Source organism: Chiloscyllium plagiosum, chromosome 36 (assembly GCF_004010195.1).
Source record: "Chiloscyllium plagiosum isolate BGI_BamShark_2017 chromosome 36, ASM401019v2, whole genome shotgun sequence".
NCBI lineage: Eukaryota > Metazoa > Chordata > Chondrichthyes > Orectolobiformes > Hemiscylliidae > Chiloscyllium > Chiloscyllium plagiosum.
The window spans coordinates 18827948-18844294 of record NC_057745.1 but is presented as its reverse complement, the minus strand read 5'-3'; the positions used below and the strand labels follow the sequence as shown (position 1 = coordinate 18844294).

At 40.9% G+C, this 16347-nt stretch overlaps 1 protein-coding gene across 1 annotated transcript in view; it reads left to right on the top strand.

Moving 5' to 3' along the window:
* Window positions 1–16347, top strand: part of LOC122541018 (myocardial zonula adherens protein-like) — a 60343-nt gene that overhangs the window by 18707 nt on the left and 25289 nt on the right. Inside the window, exons 3-7 of the mRNA XM_043677454.1 lie at window positions 2761–2844; window positions 3391–3537; window positions 4422–4514; window positions 8290–8403; window positions 9976–10128. Coding sequence (XP_043533389.1) covers window positions 2761–2844; window positions 3391–3537; window positions 4422–4514; window positions 8290–8403; window positions 9976–10128 — 591 coding nt within the window. The remainder of the gene's footprint in view (window positions 1–2760; window positions 2845–3390; window positions 3538–4421; window positions 4515–8289; window positions 8404–9975; window positions 10129–16347) is intronic.

Here is a 16347-nt window from a genome sequence, read left to right as displayed (position 1 = left end):
GCAGTGAGAGTTAGTCCCACACCAATGCAAACTGGTCCATCCAATCTCCAGTGAACTCCTGTGTATGTGAGCTCACTACCTTTTCTACTGGGGGCATTGACTTCCATCTCCAAATGGAAGTCCATTGGCAGCAAGGAGGGCCGTGCTGCTTTTCTTCTCTCTCATGGTGGCTAAGTTTCTAGGTAGCTAAAGGGCTTTTTCTAAAGTGTTTCCTGTCAACTTCACAAATTCCCATTTATTTCATTTGCCACATTTTTGCCTACTCATTTCCCCTATCTACGTCAGTCTGCAAACTCCTTATGTCGGCTTTACAATGTACTTCCTTGAATTAGCTTTACTGTCACATGTACTCACATGAGGGCGGTGAAAAGTTTATAAGTCACCACTTACAGCTTATATGCTTCAAGGTTTATGGCCATTTTGTGCCAAACAATAGACTGGCCATCGAACAATGCTAAAAGGTGTGCACTAATATTAATGCTACATCAGATGTACAAAGTTGTCTTACTTACAGTATTGCACATTCTACGTTCCAATCAGACTTGGCCATGGTTAGTTCAAGTAGCCATTTAATTAATCATAGCAATCTGTTGAAATATAAAAGATAACATACAAACTTGCAAACAATCAAATTGTTATTTTTCTCCCCTGAAATTTACAGTCAGGAACCTGTAATTATTTTAAAATACACTAATTAAAAGTAACTTCCTAACAAGCCCATAAATCCCATCTTAATCTTCAAATAGCTATCACACTATGTGTAGTATTCTGAGGGAGTCCAAAAAGGAATGCAGTTGGTTTACAATATGTTGAAAAGGTCCTGCCAATTTACCTTTAACCAAAATTTGAGGGCATTGTGAACTTGTAAAGCGAGAGGTATCTTACGTGGAGTTGGTGTTTGGGGAGTGGTGGGGACAGGTGGGTTAGTGAAGATCAAACTAAGGGGGTTTGTTAGTTTAATTATTGAGGTACAGCTCACTTTACTCCACCTTCAGGACAACCTGACAACCAACAGACTTCCTTAAGGCATGCATCACTCAAACATGAATGTGTCTCAGGCTTTCAAGTTTTATAGTTGAAGGTGTATTGCTGGGAAAGCACAGCAGGTCAGTTTATCATAAATGAGCTGAATGTTTGTAAGTGCATGATGTTAACCCTTCCAACAGGAGTATTTTGTGGTCATTACCCACAATAAAGTAAACGCAAGGGTCGTAGACATTTGATCAAATGTTTAATTTTATTTAATAATGTTTAATATTATTAATTTAATAAATAAAAATAATTTAAGTATTTGACTACATAATGACAAGGTATGTGAATTTAGAGCATATTCTCTGTACACTGATAAGCAACAATAAATGTGCAATTTTTTTCACTTTGGAAATAAAGATCAGCATTATTTTCGAGCATGTAGTTTATAATCATTTGGCAGGACAGAACTTGAGTATTTGCTGAAAAAGATAGACTTTGTCAAAACTGTTCTTCTTGCACTCAACAGGACAATTCACAAGAATTACCAAAGCACTGATTGATTGGCAAGTGGGCTCTGGTCAAGATGTTGCACCAGATGATTGACAGTTAATTGACAAGTTTTTTAAACAATCGGTTCCCCTTCTCCATCCACCAAATTTGGTACGGTTTTCCTGACACTTTCAGTTGATGAAGATATTCCCCTCCAATTCTTCTTGCTCCATAGCACTCACAACCCATATATCGGGAATGAGCTACAGGGCTCCATTAAACTCCAGCCAATGTTTAACAGGAGAAGGTAGCACAGCAAGAATGTCAATGGGCCCATTATCCAAAGGCCAAAGCTAATGGTCTGGGGACATAGGTTCAAATCTTACCACAGCAGTAACTGAAAAACTAATTAATCTTGAATTGATAACAAAACTACTCAAGACTATGAAGCTATAATCACTAGAATCCCTTAAGTACGTAAGAAGGCCATTTGACCCATCCAGTCAACACTAAACCTCCAAAAAGCATTCCATCTAAACCCACCCTTGCATTTAGCTTGGCCAATCCATCTAACCTGCATATCTTTGGACTGTGGGGGAAGACCAGAGCACCCCACCCCAATAAACCCAGGGAGAATGTGCAACCTCTTTGCAGATAATCACCCAAGGATGGGATCAGACCAGGGTCCCTGGCACTGTAGGGTAGCAGTACTAGCCACTGAGCCATCTTAAAGTTGAGATAAAGCTTTCTGACCCTGATGTGGTTTGAACATGCAACCTTCTGCTTTATAGTCAGACACACTACCATTGCACTACTAACCCAGCTTGTTGTGAATAGCCTATCTGCATCACTAATGTCCTTGTGTAGACTCCAGGCCCAGAGCAATGTGGTTGATTCTTTCTTGCCCTCTGAAAGGGTCTAACCAGCTACTCATTTAAAGACAATTGAGAATGGACTCCAAATTTTGGCCCGAAAGTGTGGTGCTGGAAAAGCACAGCAGGTCAGGCAGCATCCGAGGAGCAGGAGAATTGCCGTTTCAGGCAAGAGCCCTTCTCCAAATTCTGGCCTTGACAGAGAATGTCTATGTCTGATGAAAGATTAAATAACAGCTCTGCGTCTTTCTCTAGAACAGAGACTGCAGTATTCTGTGTATTTTATAACTCTGCTCCTCTGATCGTTTTATACTGGGCATTTTTCTTCTGTCTCATCTCCATTTTGGAAAGGGGCAAGTGATGGTGAAAGTTAACCTTTGTGTTTTCTGATTCTGTAACACCGTGATTAAACTACTTTTTGTTCTAGGAGGACAAAACGAGTGCAGGAAACCGCCAGAAAAACAATGCATTATTCCAAACTGAAAATGACAGCGCACAATCGTTAAAACTGGTTAGTAACCATTCGCTTGGAATTGAAGGATGTGTATATTTTATTTAAAGTATTAGCATGTCTTCCAGTCTGCCTTACCTCTAGTCTGCACTGTGGAAATATTCTAGAACTCTCTTATTTCTCACCTTTGCCTGATGGTCATTAGGATTCTCTTCCTGTCACTCATTGATCATTGCTGATCCTCCACAAACTGAAATGTCCACTCATCACCAAGCGTGGAATGGCTCTTTGTTGCATCCGCTCTGTCCTGATCCTCAGCTTTACGACATTTGAGGCTACTAGAGTAATTTATCGTGAAAGCTGATTAGAGAGGTGTCATTGAGTACCAACTGCTACTCCCTTGTTCTCAGAATCCTCTCAATCTCATCTGCCCATTCAAGTCATCAATCAGTCACAACACGTGGAGAGATTTTCTCTGGGTCGGGAAAATGTTTTGAAAGAACATGTTTAGAATGTTATTGCACACAGAATAAATCTGTCCCGCCATGAAGTCACACATGAAAATGGGATTTTTAAAAAATCTTTTCCCTCTGTTCCCTTTTGCAGCATCTTTCCAATGGCTTGGGTTCAGAGACATCTCCTCACAGGCGGATGTACGGAGTGGTAAAGAGAGCAGATGCAAATAAGGCCGAGGTGGTTGTGTATGAATGGTCAGTTAACCAGCTTAAAGAGGAAATGAGCTACATTAAGGAGGTGAGACGGGAAGTATTTGCCGTTCCTGTTCAGTTTGCTTGACTGGGCACATTCTCGCTCAGTTTGTTCAACCTGAGAAAGTCTCAAATGGGACCTGAGTGTGATCACACTTTGCAGCCTCACCCCGAGTTGGGGATTTTGTTAATTCTGTTTAGCTGCTCCAACCATGAGGTCAGTTCCACCAGCTTATCACCGACCACAACAGTGACTACACTTCAAAAACACTTCATTGCTCGTAAAGCCCTTTAGAAAGGCCTGTATTCCGGTGAAGAGCTAAATAAATACAAGATCTTTTCTTCAATGACATTCTAGTTTATAGGGAAGAAATGAGTTAAACTCAGATGTTATACACAATAATCTTTGCAAAAGAAAGAGCTTGCATTTATGTAACATCTGATCAGTTCTCTCCAAAACTTTCACATTTAATGAATGACTTTAAATTGCAATCATTTTGTTGATGAGCAACGACCACACAGCAGTGAGGAAAATGGTCAGTTTGTTTGTTCTCGGTGATGCTGATGTGGGATATTGAGTAGGTTACTGACCCCTTCCGATTGGGTTTCCTGAACTGGACTCAGTCAGCCTCTCAGAAGGAAACTGTCTGTGTACTTGGAAATGTGGAGTGTAGGACCAGTGCAACCTGCCAGTGAATTGGTGGGAAAACAACCAAATTTTGGGAATATATAGGGCTGGTGCCACTATCCGTGAGGGAGGTATACTGATTCTCTGACCCAGGTACTGCCTGAGCACAGAGCTATTCCTTGGATTTATTAGAGAAAATTGGAGAGAAGATCATAGCTACAAAGCTGATTACTGGGAGAACTGGATGATTGGCTCTGAGCTTAAGTGGTACCCTTCTATATTTTGATTGTTTGTTTGTGCAGGTGAGGCATTCGTTGGAGAAAGTCAGACAACAAATGTTTGGTGAGTTTAATGGAATGAAGAAGAAATTACAAGAACTCTCAAATGAAGTAAAGGTAGGTCAGATCGCCCATCAGCTGCTCAGTTTTTTCACCATCTACATATATACGTTTGTATGTTGTATGGACCATTAAACAGTATAATCGCCTAAGGAAAGACACCAGATTGATTACTGACTGTGCAATCATGTGGAATGAGCAAATCAACAGCTCATTTGATTTCAATGGAAATATGAACAAAGACGTATCAATTTTTAAAATTCATTTAAGGCCCATCCCTAATTGCCCACAGAGTAGTAACAAGTCAACCACATTGCTATGGGTCTGGTGTCACATGTAGTCTAGACCAAGTAAGGATGGCAGTTCCCTTCCCTAAAGGGCATTAGTGAACTAGATGGGTTTTTCCCTGACAATGAATTCATGGTCATTATTAGAATTCCACCATCTGCCAGGAGTGGGGTTTAAACCCAGGTCCCCAGAACATTATCTGGATCAACAGCCCAGCAACAATAGTGCTAGGCCATCACCTCCCCAGTTACACAACATCAGAATTTATAAATTCAATTACAAATCCAGAAAATCCAATGTGAGTTTTTATGGTGATTGTATTATTTTTTCCATATATTTAAATACATTTCCTAGTTAAGGAGAAGTGGATTTATTTTAAAAAGATGTCAGGTAATTACATCAACAATTTTGCAATAATGAAATGATCTTCATTTAAAGCCTTGCAATTGTGCACTCTGGACTGTTCATTGTTATAATGGCCTTTGATAAGATTCTGTTAATATTTTGAATATAAAATTGTCCACTCATACAGATATTGCCCTGAAGAGACTGTAGTTTTATTTGATGAATACAAAAAAGGAATATTGAACTACCTTTGTCAAATTGAGGCAAGTGTAAAAGGTTTGCAGTTTATCTTCATCCACTTGGAATTTTGTGCTTCCAAGTTTGGCTCTTCCATTGTTGCAAAGTTAAATGTACAGCTGAGTTTGGGTATATATGGGAGAGCTTTTAATTGAAGGTTTATAGTATTTATCTTTTTTATTTTTTTAAATCATTGTATTTGAAGCTGACTCCTGTACACGAGGTTCCTCAGCTAGTTTCCAATTACAATGTAAATAAATTGTACATTATCTAAGTCTGTCCTGGGTTAATAGAGAGGAACCAGTCTGATGAGTGTAGTAACTGATGAGCCAGCCTCAAAGTTCTGGAGACAGATTGGTTATAATGTTAATGTTTATTTGGATTTTTGCCAGTAGCCAAAATTAAAGCGTATAAGGGAACTGATGTAGAGACCTCATCAATACAATTGCTAATTATTGTGGTGAATCATATGAGTGCTCCTCAATGCAATGATATTCAGCTTTATGGGTTCTGAGCGCCACCTGCTGACTTTGACTGGTGTTTCTGTTCCTAAAGCTTTTCAGACACTTATTAGGATGCTTGCCTGGAAGCAGGCCATTCAGCCCATCAAGTCCTCATTGATCCTTGAAGAACATCCAAACCAGACCCACCACCCCACACCTGTATTTCCCATGGCTAATCCATCTATCCTGCACATCCTTGGACACTATGGGCAATTTAGCATAGTCAAACCACCTAACCTGCACATCTTTGGACTGTGAGAGGAAACCCAGAGCACCTGGAGGAAATCCACACAGAGACAGGGAGAATGTGCAAACTCCACACAGGCAGTCATCCAAGGGTGGAATTGAACCCATGTCCCTGGTGCTATGAAGCAGCAGTGCTAACCACTGAGTCACCGTGCTGCCCTGTTTGGAAAATGAATGGTGACTGATTTTCTCCTGATGTTTTAGTGTAGGTTTACATAACAGGGTGATTTTTAATTCCCAGCCTAGAGACTCCTTTGCTGAAGTGATTAATCAACAGTAATATGAAGGAGAATCTCAGTCCACACTCCTGAAGGAGAGTTTCATAGTCTTAAAATCAACCTCTTCAGGCTGGGACAGGTAGGATTTGGACCCAGACTTTCTCGGTCTGATGGGTAAGGACACTACATTGCAATGTTGTGTCATCTGTTATATGTATGATATGGTACACCTCTGAAGGTAGGTGGGGTTTGAACTGGATTTCCTCGTCCAGTGATAGGGACGTTGCCACAGTGCCACTAGAGCCCTAATAGAAGTCCATAGGACTTAAGACATTAACCTCATAATCCTGAAACTCTGGGACTAATTGAGCAGCAAATTGAAATGAAAGGCAACCCACTGCAATCGTGCTGAATCAGAAGTGATTCATTGAGGAAATTTAATCTTAGCATTCGATCTAGATCATTTGAGGGAAATCAGCCAGCGTTTTCTCTGATGATTCTATATCTGTACAATCCCAAACTTGCAGTTTCTGTCATTTCCATGGACAGAGACGGCAGGGACATGGGAAAATCATCGATTCTGTCTTGAAACTATATTACCGTGTCATTGCTGGGTCAAAATCCTGAATCTCTGTACTTAACAGCATCAACTACATCACATGGATATTACACTTCACCCCTGCTTTCTCAAGAGCAATTAAAGATGGGCAATAAATGCTGGTCCAGAATCCCCAGAATTGTTACGGTACTGAAAGAGATCATTCCACCCACTGTGTCTGCATTAGCTCTCTGAGTTGTTTAACCTAATGTCAATCTCCTGCATTTTCCCCATAAACCTGCATGTTGTTTCTATTTAAATAATCATCCAATGTTCTTTTTGTGTGTCTCAGTTGAAGCTGCCTCCACCACATTTCCAGGTAGTGTATTCTTAATGCAAACTACACACTGTGTAAAACAGCTTTTTTTTCCTTATCTCACTTTGAATTCTTCAGCCAAAGATTTTAAAGCACTTTAACCCTGGTTCTTGATCCATTTATGAATGGGACTGGTTTCTCCCAATCCCTTCTGTAAAGACCCCTCATAATTTTGGAAACTTCTTTCTAATCTCTCCTTAGCCTTCTCCTCTGCAAGGAAAATAGACCCAGTTTGTTCACTCCATCCTCGCAAGTTGAAATGTCTCATCCCTGGAACCATTCTTGTAAACTCTGCCTCACTTTCACAAAGCATTCAGAGCCTTTGTGCAGTGTGGCACCCAAAACTCCAGCTCTGGCCCAACCAGTATCTTATATCAGTTCATTATAACCTCCCTTGTCCTGTATTCCATGCCCCTATTTATGAAGTCTAGAATACAGTGTACTTTATTAACAGTGCCCTCTCCCTACCCTTAATGACTTACTTACAGCCATGTCTCTCTGTTCCTGCATACCCTTTAGAATAGCACCCTTTAAAATACAATAGAATAGTGTAGTATTTACACTGTCTCTCCATGTTCTTTCTAACAAAGTGAATCACCACACACTTCTTCACATTGAACTTTATCTGACATCTGTCTGCCAACTCCACCAATGTGCCAGTGTCCATTTTCAATCTGGTTTTGGTAGCATTGCACAAATCCCATGAGTTAGCAATAAAATACTCAAAGGGCAGTGAAAAGAAGTTCTCTTTCCTAAGAGTATTGTGAATAAAAGATAAGGATATCCAAGGAATCAATGACATTGAGGTATAGATCAGGCATGATCTAACCAAGTAGTGAGACAGGTTCAAAGATCTGTATGTCCACCCGGTCCCATCTAAGACTTGTTGCCCCATCTCATGGTATATCTTTACAGTTTCCACATCTTCTTAAACCCAATGCAATTTCCATTGTTTTGTTGGAGTCCCTAAACAGCAGGATTTGAAATGTTGCTTTAGATTTTCAGGTGGGATCTGCAGAAGGTGAGCAGCTGCAACACATCTTGTCCAATCTGAAAGTAAGTGTCATCTATTCTGTTTTAGGCATCGGAGGCACGGCAGGAATCACTACAGAAGGAGGTGAGGAGCAATACTGCAGCCCTCGAGCAGTGCAGCCAGACGAATAACTCACTGACAGCTCTGAAGGTTGACATGCAGGTAGCAATGAATTGCTCAGTTGATTGCTGCAGCAAAGTGCCACATCACAGTGTCGAGGATGTAGACGCGGTGTAACAGATATCCGGGGATGTAGTTGCTTGTGACATGTCGAAGGGATTCACAAAACATGAAGTTGATGCTATTTGATTTCATCAGTGCCGTTAGTATCTTGAAAGGCTGCCCTATGCTTTAAATGTAAAGTTGAAAGCATGTTCTTATGAATAAATTTGAGAACACAGGAGGCAACAGGGGTTAGAAATGCAGTGGGTACATTCTAACTTGTGCAATTATGTAAATGGACAGAAGTGGGTACTGCAGATGCTGGAGATTAGAGTCAAGATTAGAGTGGTGCTGGAAAAGCACAGCAGGTCAGGCAGCATCCAAGAAGCAGGAAAATCGATGTTTCGGGCAAAGCCCTTCATCCAATTATGTAAATAGATCACTTGTATCTCACCCAGTTTTCCAGTGAGAATAAATGTTGGGAGAGATACAAAATAAGTTACTCCAATCCCAAATCCCAAGTTGAATTATGATACTAAACATTAACATTTTTCTTAGTAATAACGTATTCATAGAATACAGCAATATTTATCTCTGCTTCCTACCTACTAATCCAGTGATATAGCAGTTTCTCTTTATAAGTGTATTAAATAGTTACTTAAACAATATTGTGTATCTTAACATAGGTAACGTCCTATTGACACGACAAACCAAATAGTTTTCATTTTTACAGAAGGTCACAAGAAACAGAGAGGCTAAAGTTAGAAGGTCTTGTGGTAGGGTTGTGGTATACCTACTTCTAGGCCGGAGCTAAGGTTCAAATCCTACCTCAGGAGGTGATGTCCAGAAAGGTGCATCATATCATGTCCAAATGGGTTGTTCAGTTTTGTTTTACACAGGCTCCAATTAAAATTCCATTTCCCCACCTCAGAATGAGAGCAATGTTTGGTTTTAAAAGTTTAGACTTTTAATGAGATTTAATTTACTTTCAGCAATTAGAGTGGATGATTGGGGGAATGTGTGGATTCTACAGTTCTGAGGTCCCGGAAGAGCAGAATCAAATGTTTACCAGACGTTCTTACACCATTATCACCGCGTTAGTCAAAATCTGTGGTTTTAGCCTTAATTAGAATTTCGATAAGTCATCAAACTTTCACATTTTGGCCCAGTCAGATGCAGATTTTTTAATAAAATGAGATGTGGGTGTTGCTGGCTAGGCCAGCATTTATAGCCCTGGAAAAGGTGCTAGAAAGCTACCTCCTTAAACCATTGCAGTCCATGTGCGCAGGTACACACACAAAAACAGGGAGGGAGTTCCAGGACATTGACCCAGCTGCACAGATATAATTATCACAGTGCATTGTCTTGAGAAGTACAATCAGCCAGTAATCTGAGTGTTGATATAGATTCCTGCATTTGTCATTCATGCTCATAAATATGTATATTAGTACTGAAAAAACAAATGTTCCCACAAAGTGTCTTTGAATCACTGTCAAAATGATTGCTAGAGAACGCCTGGGTAACAGGTGTTTTAGGACTGAGGGTATGACCCATGTGCTTTGTTTTTGTCAGAGATCTTTCCTCGATTCGACAGTGACTGCCAACAAGAGGAGGGAGGAAATGGAAGCACTCCGCAGGAACTATCTCAAATCACTGGAGGAAATGAAAGAGAAGGATCAGCAGATTGAGAATGCACAAGCTGAAAATCAGATTCTCAAACTCAAGGTAAACAATGCACTGAGGCATTACTACACATTAAACATAAGCATATAGTCTATCAATAGACTGGATGCAGCGCCTACCTTTTTTATTGATTAATGAATGTTGGACTAGATATTCCATTGAATTGATATTGAATGCTGAAGAACTGTACACAATATTCAGTAATTAGTATAACATGTTGGAGAAGTATCATTACAGTTTGACATTAATGGATTGAAACTTTTGGAAATGTGCCTGTTTGCTGTTCCCTAGTTGGTGAGGGTTCACACACTATATCCCACATTGGTATAATTTACCCTTTACTCTTACAGATGTTTCTGGTTCACACAAGAAACTGAGTTTGATAACCTTCGAACTCTTGCTTTTTCTGAGCTTCCCATCCCTGAGACTTTTATTTTACATCACTACCAGTCATAGCAACAGATCATCAGTAATGGTGATTATTATTAACACACCATTATGGGTCTATCCCCATAACCCCACGTTTCCCAAGGCTAATCCACCTCGCACACCCCTGAATACTCTGGGCAATTTAGCATGGCCAATCCATCTAATCTGCACATCTCTGGACTGTGGGGGGAAACCACAGAAAGTGCAAACACCACATAGACAGTTTCCCGAAGGTGGAATTGAACCTGGGTCTCTGGCAGTGTGAGGCAGCAGTGCTAGTCTCTAAGCCCCATGCCACAATTAGTCCTATATAAAATATTGTATGTGCATCTGATTTTAATTTCATCAAATATAAAAATAATTATTTAAAAATCATATCCTACTATTTGTTTTTTCGTCAATCCACCCTCCCTTATGGATAGGAGCTGTTGGTTGACAGAAGAGATATCCTTGAGTAGAAACATTCCATAATATTTGACTTAAATTTATCTCAGGGTATTTGAATATGGATCATTTCCCTACATAGGACATAGAACATCACAGTGCAGTACAGGCCCTTCGGCCCTCAGTGTTGCGCCAACCTGTGAAACCAATCTGAAGCTCATCCATCCTACACTATTCCATTTTCATCCATATATTTATCCAATGACCATTTAAATGCCTTAAAGTTGGTGAGTCTACTACAGTTGCAGGCAGTAGGTTCCACACCCCTACTACTCTCTGAATAAAGAACCCACCTCTGACATCTGTCCTATATAGAACATAGAAAGGTACAGCATTCACAACTCTCTGCGAAAAGAACCTATCTCTGACGTCTCCTTTATACCTTCCTCCTCATATCTTCAAACTATGACTTCTCGTACCAGTCAATCCTGCCCTGGGAAAAGTCTCTGGCTATTGACTCTATCTATTCCTCTCATTATCTATCACCCCACAATTTAAAGCTATGCCCCCTCGTGCTAGCCATCACCATCCAAGGAAAAATATTCTCACTATATACCCTATCTAACCCTCTGGTTATCTGATATGTCTCAATTAAGTCACCTCTCAACCTTCTTCCCCCTAATGAAAACAGCCTCAAGTCACTCAGCCTTTCCTCATTAGACCTTCCCTTCATACCAGGTAACATCCCAGTAAATCTCCTCTGAACCCTTTCCAAAGCTTCCACATCCTTCCTATAATCCGGTGACCAGAACTGTACACAATACTCCAAATGCAGCCACATCAGCTGCAGCATGACCTTTTGGCTCAGAAACTCAATCCCTCTCCCAAAAAAAGCAAACATACCATATGCCTTCTTAACAACCCTTTCGACCTGAGTGGGAACTTTCAGGGATCTATGTACATGGACACCGAGATCTCTCTGTTCATCGACACTACCAAATTTTTTACCATTAGCCCAGTACTCTTTATTCTTGTTGCTCTTTCCAAATCACCTCACACTTTTCTGCATTAAACTCCATTTGCCACCTCTCAGCCCAACTCTGCAGCTTATCTATGTCCCTCTGTAACCTGCAACATCCTTCAGCACTATTCACAACTCCACCGACCTTAGTGTCATCCGTAAATTTACTAATCCATCCTTCTACATCTTCATCTACGTCATTTATAAAAATGACAAACAGACCCAAAACAGATCCTTGTGGTACACCATTAGTAACTGAACTCTAGGATGAACATTTCCCATCAACCACCACTCTCTGTCTTCTTTCAGCTAGCCAATTTCTGATTCAAACCGCTAAATCACCCTCAATCCCATGCCTCCGTATTTTGTACAGTAGCCTACCATGGCGAACCTTATCAAATGCCTTACTGAAACCCGTATACACCACATCAACCACTTTACCCTCATCCATATGTTTTGTCACCATCTCAAAGAACTCAATGAGGTTTGTGAGACACGACCTACCCTTCACAAAACCGTGTTGACTATCCCTAATCAACTTATTCATCTCTAGATGATTATAAATCCTAAGTCTTTCCAACACTTTACCCACAACCAAAGTAAGGCTCACTGGTCTATAATTACCAGGGTTGTCTCTACTCCCCTTCTTGAACATGGGGACAACATTTGCTATCCTCCAGTCTTCTGGCACTATCCCTGTAGACAATGACGACATAAAGATTAAAGCCAAAGGCTCTGCAATTTCTTCCCTGGCTTCCCAGATAATCCTTGGATTATCGGCCCAGGAACTTACCTATTTTCACACTTTCCAGAATTGCTAACACCTCCTCCTTGTGAACCTCAATCCCATCTGGTCTAGTAGCCTGTATCTCAGTATTCTCCTCGATAACATTGTATTTCTCCAGTGTGAATACTGACAAAAAATATTCATTTAGTGCTTCCCCTATCTCCTCGGACTACACGCACAACTTCCCACTACTATCCTTGATTGGCCCTAATCTTTCTCTAGTCATTCTTTTATTCCTGATATACCTATAGAAAGCTTTAAAGTTTTCCTTGAGCCTACCTGCCAAAGAATTCTCATGTCCCCTCCTGACTCTTCTTAGCTCTGTCTTTAGGTCTTTCCTGGCTAACTTGTAACTTGCAAATGTCCTAACTGAGCCTTCATGTCTCATCCTAATATAATCCTTCCTTTTTCTCTTGACAAGAGATTCAACTTCTTTAGTAAACCATGGCTCCCTCACTCGACCATTTCCTCCCTGCCTGACAGGTACATACTTATCAAGGATATGCAGTAGCTGTTCCTTGAACAAGCTCTACATTTCAGTTGTGCTCATCCCCTGCAGTTTCCTTCCTTATCCTATGCATCCTAAGTCTTGCCTTATTGCATCATAATTGCCTTTCCCCCAGCAATAACTCCTGCCCTGCATTGTATACTTATCCCTTTCCATCGCCAAAGTAAACATAACTTAATCGTGGTCACTATCACCAAAATGCTCACCTACCTCCAAATCTAACACCTGGCCGGGTTCATTACCCAGTACCAAATCCAATGTGGCCTCGCCCCTTGTTGGCTTGTCTACGTACTGTGTCAGGAAACCCTCCTGCACACATTGGTTAAAAACTGACCCATCTGAAGTACTCAAACTATAGTATTTCCAGTCAATATTTGGAAAGTTAAGGTCCCCCATAACAACTACCTTGTTACTTTTGCTCCTATCCAGAATCATCCTTGCTATCCTTTCCTCTACTTCTCTGGAACTACTTGCAGGCCTATAGAAAATTCCCAACAGGGTGACCTCTCTTTTCCTGTTTCTAACCTCAGCCCATACTACCTCAGTAAACGTATCCTCAAATGTTCTTTCTGCCACCTAATACTGTCCTTGACTAACAATGCCACTCCTCCCCCTCTTTTACCATCTTCTCTGTTCTTACTGAAACATCTAAATCCTGGAACTGGCAATAGCCATTTCTGTCCCTGCTCTATTCATATCTCCAAAATGGCCACAAAATCAAAGTCCCAGGTACCAACCCGTGCCTGCAAGTTCACCCACTTTATTCCGGATGTTCCTGGCACTTCAAAGCACCTGCTTGCTGGAGAACTCTTGCGACCTTGAAACCATACTTCTGACCTCACTACTCTCAACCTCCTGGACAATGGAACTATAATTTAGGTTCCCATCCCCTTGCTGAATTAATTTAAACCCTCCCGTAGAGCATTAGCAAATATCCTCCCCCAGGATATGGGTGCCCCTCTGGTTCAAGTGTAGACCATCCTGTCTGTAGAGGTCCCATCTCCCCCAGAAAGATCCCAATTATCCAGTATCTGAAACCCTCCCGCCTTCACTATCCCTGTAGCCACGTGTTCAACTCCTCTCTCTCTATTCCTCACCTCGCACGTGGCACTGGCAACAAACCAGAGATACCACCTATGTGGATCATGACTTGGGGCTGCTCCCCCTCCCTCTCAAGGATCCCGAAAACACGATCTGAGACATCACGAACCCTGACACCTGGGAGGTAACACACCAACCATGAGTCTCTCTTGTTCCCACAGAACCTCTGCTCTGTCCCCCAAACAATGGTGTCCCCAATGACTAATGCTCTGCTCATCTCCCCCCTTCCTTTCTGAACAACAGGGACAGACTCTGTGCCAGAGACCTATTCCCCATGACTTACCCCTGGTAAATCAGTTTGCCAACAGTATCCAAAATGGTATACTTGTTGTTGAGGGGAACGGCCACAGGGGATCCCTGCACTGCTTGCCAGTTCCCTTTCCGTCCCCTGACAGTAACCCATCTGCCTCTTTCTTGCACCTGAAGTGTGACTACCTCCCTGTAACTCCTCTCAATAACCCCCTTTGTCTCCCGAATGATCTGAAGTTCATCCAGCTCCAGTTCCCTAACGTGGATTTCAAGAAGCTGGAGTTGGGGGCACTTCCTGCAGAGGAAGTCAGCAGGGACACTAATGGTGACCCTTACCTCCCACATTCTACAGGAGGAACATTCAACTGCCCTAACTGCCATTCCCACTGTTTTAAATTCCCAAAGAGACTTCCCGGCAGGCCCTGGTTCTTGCTGTCGCTCCTCCCACTGCTGCTACTACTGGAAAAATGGAGTGACCTTAAAGGGACAGTCCTTACAAAATACACAGTACCTTAATAAGTAGAAATCACAACCACGCTTCAAATTATCTGGAAGGAATGATGATCTGGGCAATCAGCTGATGAATTATAAAAATGGAGGTGAAGCATATTTACATATTATCAATGGCAGGAAGTGATGCAAGTGAACTCTAATGACGCACAGAAAATTAAGTTTACTGAAGTGTTCGTCATCTGGAGCAGACTTTGCAAAATTATTTGTCATATTTACTGACAAAACCTTTTCGTAGCATTGTGGCAATTTGTCAGTTAATGTTGAATTGTCCTTCGTGTGTTTTGCACTGTGATAGATTTAAATAAGTAAACCTGAAAGAAATTTACATTTCCAGCAAAAGCTAAAGCTCAGGTTTTCGGAATTCACAGTAAAAAGTGGTCAGATTGTGATGGAAATGTACTGAAAGTGAACCAGCCTGAAGGATCTTTAAGCAATAACACCGTAAGGTGGAAACTCAAAGCCCAGGTCTTGAGCTCCATCTCCAATTGAAGAAGGTTGATTGAGTTGGATTTCTGAACTCCAGCATCGTGTGTTTTGTATTAGTCTGTGCAGGAGTCAGTCAGTCAGTCTTATCAGGGAATGAAAAAAGGAAATCCCAGTTTAGTAACTTGTTGAAACTTTTATTACTAACAATGCACTTGTAGCTGCAATATTCTGAATAACCATTGCTTAGGCTAATGTTAATACACTTTGTTTCATATAATGTAGCTGTAGAGCACACAAAGCAAACACTTTTCACTGGATCTCACTGTATGGGTCAACAATAAATTAAATCAAATCAAATATAATGTATCGTTTTCTGATTTAATGCAATCTGCAGGGGGTTGACTGAGAATTCAGGGTTCAATGTTTGAATTTTAAGGAGTGTGAGTATCACTTGTTCTGATTTAAATAAAAATGTTCAGCATTTATCAAGTTTCCAGGCAGCACAATAAATGAGGGTGATTTCCCTTGTGAGTCTCTGGTCGGATTATTCACTTCACTCTGAATCTTTGCCACCCACATTCAGGACAAGCCTGAGAGCAATATTACAACAAGAACCTCCTGGCACCTTGTGTCTGAATCTGATCAGAAATTAAACAAAGAGCATTTGACACAATGTATCAGACTTTTTTTTATTATTAAGAGTTTATCTGTCACAACAGCTGTTAAAACAAGTAATATTTGGGAGATTTGATAACTTAAATCAGCATTACCAATAAATAATCTGTCCACTTCATTTCCTTTTGTGATAAGTTAGGAATTGGAAAGAATTAGTTCATGTGGAAA